The 6,557-nt window shown below is 38.7% G+C and overlaps 1 protein-coding gene across 1 annotated transcript; it reads left to right on the top strand.

Moving 5' to 3' along the window:
- The first annotated feature begins 1,836 nt into the window (after window positions 1–1,836).
- LOC106822874 (large ribosomal subunit protein eL21-like) lies at window positions 1,837–2,371 on the top strand. Its single transcript, XM_044773150.2, has one exon. The coding sequence runs from the start codon at window positions 1,861–1,863 to the stop codon at window positions 2,341–2,343; it is 483 nt and encodes a 160-aa protein (XP_044629085.1). The 5' UTR covers window positions 1,837–1,860; the 3' UTR covers window positions 2,344–2,371.
- The last annotated feature ends 4,186 nt before the right edge of the window (window positions 2,372–6,557 follow it).

Below are 6,557 nucleotides of genomic sequence, written 5' to 3'. Positions count from 1 at the left end.
CTCAGAAGGGGAAGATTTAGGGATGGAAGCTGCTTAGGCTAATGGAAATAAGAGGCTATCAGAAAATGGACTATCTCATCTATGAGATCTTTTATAAAAAACTCACAGTAACGGGGCTGGCCCCGTGGCCGAGTGGTTAAGTTCGAGCGCTCCGCTGCAGGCGGCCCAGTGTTTCGTTGGTTCGAATCCTGAGCGCGGACATGGCACTGATCATCAGACCACGCTGAGGCAGCGTCCCACATGCCACAACTAGAAGAACCCACAACGAAGAATACACAACTATGTACCGGGGCCTTTGGGGAGAAAAAGGAAAAAATAAAAATCTCTAAAGAAAAAAAAAACTCACAGTAACCACTAAACAAAAAATCAGACCAGAGACACAAATCATAAATAATGAGAAAACTGAGGAAAACATCAAAGACAACCACCAAACTGAAATGGAAGTCATAAATACAAGGGAAAAGAAACAATGGAAACATAGAATGCCCAGAAAACAAGAGATGAAATGGCAGTATTAAGCCCTCATATATCAATAATCACTCTAAATGTAAATGGGTTCAATTCTCCAATCAAAAGACACAGAGTGCCTGGATGTATTCAAAAACAAGACCCAACAATTTCCTCCAGGAAACACGCCTCAGCTCTAAAGACAAACAAATCACAGTGAAGGGACAGAAGATGATACTCCCAGCAAATGGTGAGCAAAAGAAAGCAGGTGTTGCCATACTTATTCATAAAAAACAAACTTCAAGATGAAAAGGCCGTGAGAGACAAAGAGGGGCACTATATAATGATAAAAGCGACATTCCAAGAGGACATAACACATATGAATATGGATGCACCTAACACAGGAGCACCAAAGTATGTAAAGCAACTACTAACAGACCTAGAGGGAGAAATTGACAGCAACACAATAATAGTAGGGGACCTCAACATCCCAATTACATCAATGGATAGATCATCCAGACAGAGAGTCAACAAGGAAACAGTGACCTTAAATGAAACACGTGGCCAGATGGACTTAGTAGATGTATATATAGAACTTTCTATCCAAAAATAGCAGAATACACATTCTTCTCAAGTGCACATGGAACATTCTCAAGGATACACCATCTGTGGGGAAAGCAGGCAAGTCTCAATAAATTTAAGAAGATTGAAATCATATCAAGCATCTTTTCTGAATACACAGCTATGAAATTCAAAATAAGCTACAATAAGAAAGCTTGGAAAGGCAAAAATATGTGGAGACTAAAGAACATCTACTGAACAACCATTGGATCAATGAAGAAATCAAAGGAAAAATAAACAAATACCTGGAGACAAATGAAGATGAAAACACAACAGATCAACTCTTATGGGATGCAGCAAAAGTGGTACTAAGAGGGACATTTATAGAAATACAGGCCTACCTCAACAAACAAGAAAAATTTCAAATACATAATCTTAAACTACACCTAATAGAATTAGAAAAAGAAGAACAAAGAAAGCCCATGGTCAGCAGAAGGAGGGAACTAATAAAAATTACAGCAGAAATAAATGAAGTAGAGATGAACAAATTTATAGAAAGGATCAATGAAACTAACAGCTGGTTCTTGGAGAAGAAAAACAAAGTTGACAAGCCCTTAGTCATCCACACCAAGAAAAGAAGAGAGAAAGCGCAAACAAAATTAAAAACAAGAGGAGAAATTACAATGGATACCACAGAAATACAAAGGATTATAAGAGAATACTATGAAAAACTATATGCCAACAAATTGGATAACCTAGAAGAAATGGATAAATTCTTAGAGTCATACAACCTCCCAAAGTGAATCAAGAAGGAATAGAGAGGGCGCCGCCATCTTCCAGTAATTCGCCAAAATGGCCAACACAAAGGGAAAGAGGAGAGGCACCCGCTATATGTTCTCTAGGCCGTTTAGAAAACATGGAGTTGTTCCTTTGGCCACATACATGCAAATCTACAAGAAAGGTAATATTGTAGACATCAAGAGAATGGGCACTGTTCAAAAAGGAATGCCCCACAAATGTTACCATGGCAAAACTCGAAGAGTCTACAATGTTACCCAGCATGCTGTTGGCATTGTTGTAAACAAACAAGTAAAGGGTAAGATTCTTGCCAAAAGAATTAATGTACGTATTGAGCATATTACGCACTCTAAGAGCCAGGATAGCTTCCTGAAACGTGTGAAGGAAAATGATCAGAAAAAGAAGGAAGCCAAAGAGAAGGGTACTTGGGTTCAACTGAAGTGCCAGCCTGCTCCGCCCAGAGAAGCACACTTTGTGAGAACCAATGGAAAGGAGCCTGAGCTGCTGGAACCCATTCCGTATGAATTCACGGCATGAAAGGTGAAAGAAAATAAAAGACCTCTGCACTGTACAAAAAAAAAAAAGAAGGAATAGAGAATCTGAATAGACCAATGACAAGTAAAGAGAGAGAAACAGGAATGAAAAACCTCCCACAAAACAAATGTCCAGGACCAGATGGCTTCTTTGCAGAATTATACCAAACATTCAAGGAAGACTTAATACCTATCCTTCTCAAACTATTCTGAAAAACTGAAGAAGACAGAACACTTCCTTACTCATTCTATGAGCTCAGCATTACCCTGATACCAAAACCAGACAAGGACACAAAGAGGGAAAATTACAGGCTGATATTGCTGATGAACATAGATGCAACCCACCCCCCAAATACTGGCAAATTGAATACAGCAATGCATTAAAAGCATCACACAACATGACCAAGTGGGATTTATACCAGGGACACAAGGATGGTTCAACATCCGCAAATCAATGTGATACACCACATTAACCAAATGAGGGAAATGATCACATGTTCATCTCAAGAGATGCAGAGAAATTATTTGACAAGACTCAGCATAAAAACCCTCAATGAAAAAGGCATAGAAGGAGAGCACCTCAACATAATAAAGACCATATATGCCAAACCCACAACCAACATCATACTTAGTGATAAAAAACTGAAAGCCATCCCTCTGAGAATAGAAACGAGACAAGGGTGTGCACTCTTGCCACTCTTATTCAACATAGTACTGGAGGTTTTGGCCACAGTAATTAGGCAAGAAAAAGAAATAAAAGGCATCCAAATTGGAAAGGAAGAAGGAAAACTCTCGTTGTGTGCAGAGAATATGATTCCACATATAGGAAACCCTGAAGACTCCACCAGAAAACTATTAGAAATAATCAACAACTACAGCCAAGTTGCAGGGTACAAAATCAACCTACAAAGATCATTGCATCTCTATACATCAATAACAAACTAGGGGAAAGACAAGTCAAGAATATAATCCTGTTTACAATCAGAACAAAAAGAATAAAATATCTAGGAATAAATTCAACCAAGGACAGGAAAGACATATACATTGAAAACTATAAGACATTACTGAAAGAAATCAAAGAAGACATAAAGAAATGGAAAGATATTCCATGCTCATGGATTGGAAGAATAAACATAGTTAAAATGGCCATATTACCTAAAGCAATCTACAGATTCAGTGCAATCCCAATCAGAATCCCAATGACATTCTTCACGGAAATAGGACCAAGAATCCTAAAATTTATATGGACAAACAAAAGACCCTGAATAGCCAAAGTAATCCTGAGAAAAAAGAACAAAGCTGGAGGCATCACAATCCCTGACTTCAAAATATCTACAAAGCTATAGTAATCAAAACAACATAGTACTGGTACAAAAACAGACACACAGATTAGTGGTACAGAATCAAAAGCCCGGAAATAAAACCACATGTCTACAGGCAGCTAATCTTCAACAGAGGAGCCCAGAACGTACAATGGAGAAAGGAAATTCTCTTCAATAAGTAGTGTTGGGAAAACTGGACAGCCACATGCAAAAGAATGAAAGCAGACTATTATCTTTCATCATACTCAAAAATTCACTCAAAATGGATCAAAGACTTGAAGGTAATATCTGAAACCATAGAACTTCTAGAAGAAAATATAGGTAGTACACTCTCTGACATCTGTCTTAGAAGGATCTTTTCAGATGAGGGAAACAAAAGAAAAAATAAACAAACGGGACTTTATCAGACTACAGAACTTCTGCAATGGAAAGGAAACCATGAACAAAACAAAAAGACAACCCACCAACTTGGAGAAAATATTTTCAAATCCTATGTCTGACGAGAGGTTAATTTCCAAAATATATAAAGAATTCATACTACTCAACAACAAAAAACCAAACAACTTGATCAAAAAATGGGCAGAGGATATGAACAGACAATTTTCCAAAGAAGATATACAGATAGCCAACAGGCACATGAAAAGATGTTCGACATCACTAATCATCATGGAAATGGAAATCAAAACTACAATGAGATATCACCTTACACCCGTTAGAATGGCTATAATCACCAAGACAAAAAAACAAATGTGGGAGAGGAAGTAGAGAATGCTGCTGTTGGGAATGAAAACTGGTGCAGCCACTATGGAAAACAGTCTGGAGATTTCTCAAAAAATTCAAAATAGAAATACCCTATGACCCAGCTATCCCACTACTGAGTATTCAGACAAAGAACACCAAATCAACAATACAAAGAGATTTATGCAGCCCTATATTCATGTTCGTTGCAGCATTATTCACAATAGCCAAGACGTGGAAGTAACCCAAGTGCCCACAAACTGATGAATGGATAAAGATGACATGGTATATATATATATACAATGGAATACTACTCGGCCATAAAAAGGACAAAATCGTACCATTTGCAACAACATGGATGGACCTTCAGGGTATTGTGTTAAGTGAAATAAGCCAGACAAAGACAAATACTGTATAATTTCACTCATATGTGGAACCTAAACACTGGGATAAAGAAGACAGATAGTGGTTACTAGAGGAGAATGAGGAGAGGGATGAGTGAAAGGAGTCAAGGGGCACATTTGTATGGTGACGGATAAAAACTGTATTGGTGGTAAATGCAATGTAGTCTATAGAAAAAAACTTTTAAAAAATACCATAGATGTGCGTGTTATATGTTCCATTTTATAGATAAGGAAAATGGGGCTCAAGAACATTAAGCTCCTCATCCTATAAAACTTAGTTCTATTTTCTTCTTCAGGGGCTTAAATCTGAAAGCTTCTGTCCCTCTGTGATCACATAACACCCTACTCATCTCTAGTTTAGCATTTGTCATGTTATATCAAAATTGTTTATGTGCTGTTCCACCCCAGATAGATAGGGAGCTCCTTGTGGCCGTGACTGTCTCCCAGTGCCTAATATGTCTGGCACATAGCAATTACTCAAAAATATTTTCCTAAGAAGAGACTAAGCAAAAATTTGAACCCAGAATTTTAAGCCTCAAAGCCACTGTTCCTCTTTCTGCTACAGTGTTTTCTTTTGGATATACTATGCATGGGTATGTGCTTGAGTGTGAATCCACACACGTATACATAGGTGTGGATATAGATATAGATGGAAACAAGAAATGACAGGTTCCAGATTTTGACAAAAGAGGTGGTGAGTGACTTCAGCATTTGTTGATTTGGGCTTGTGACTTTCCCCTTCCCAAACATGAGCATTGCCAGTCGATGCCATGAATGTTTGAGTCTGTGTGTGGGGAACAGCAGCCTTTGCTGGCTCAGCTCTCGGTGAAATGGGCTGAGGGCTGAGGAGGGATTAGCACGTGGGTGGGCAAGCTGTCGACTCATTTCTGAAGTTTGCCTCCTGGTTGTCACTCTTGCACCTTTGAGCTGCCCACAAGCTCCCAGGCAGCCTGAGCTAACGTAGCTTAATTACAGAGGCTGTTATTTACTGGGGCCCCAGCTGAATCCATCAAACTAACTTCGCTTTAACCTGAGCCAGATTTGATTATGAAGCCTATTTATTGAGTGTTTCCCCCTTTGGCTGTGTGCGTTTTAATTTAAGTATATATACTTACCTGTTTGAAAAGTAGCTATGTTCTGACACATTTTATATTTTTTAAAGTAATATTGCATGTAACACAATTTTGGGAAAAAATACACACTCAACACAAACAAACAAACAACAAGAAAAAGGTCTTTGAATTTAGAATAATGGATACCTGCAAGGCAGCAACTTGCTTGAGAGATTTTGCTCAAGTAACTTATAACTATCAGTTGAAACCCCCAGGGATTCACGGCTGTTTTTGCAGAAGCTGTTTGCAGTGGAATAAACAGACAAGTGCTCTATATATCATTTTAAGTAAGACAAATAAAGCTCTGTTTCCACCTTACAACGATGTCATTGTCAGTTATATAAGAATAATTCTGCGTGACTTTTTATGAATTCTTCCCCTGTGCAGAAATACAATGGCCTAATTTTCCACTCCCTGTATTATAAATAAATGGCCTTCTTCAGCAATCTCAGGTCTTCCCAAGCTGTCTCATCCTGAGCAGAGAGCATCTTTCCTACTACAAAGTGCTCACCTGTGGATACTAAAGCAGTCGCCCACCTCTGGTCAGCTGGAGTTCTCCCATTGTGTTACCTGCTCATCTCCCTTCCTCAGTCAACGACAGAATCACAGCCCTCTGTCCCGGTCCCCAGGCAACTACTGGTC

Source organism: Equus asinus, chromosome 7 (assembly GCF_041296235.1).
Source record: "Equus asinus isolate D_3611 breed Donkey chromosome 7, EquAss-T2T_v2, whole genome shotgun sequence".
NCBI lineage: Eukaryota > Metazoa > Chordata > Mammalia > Perissodactyla > Equidae > Equus > Equus asinus.
This window is presented reverse-complemented; position numbering and strand designations above follow the sequence as displayed.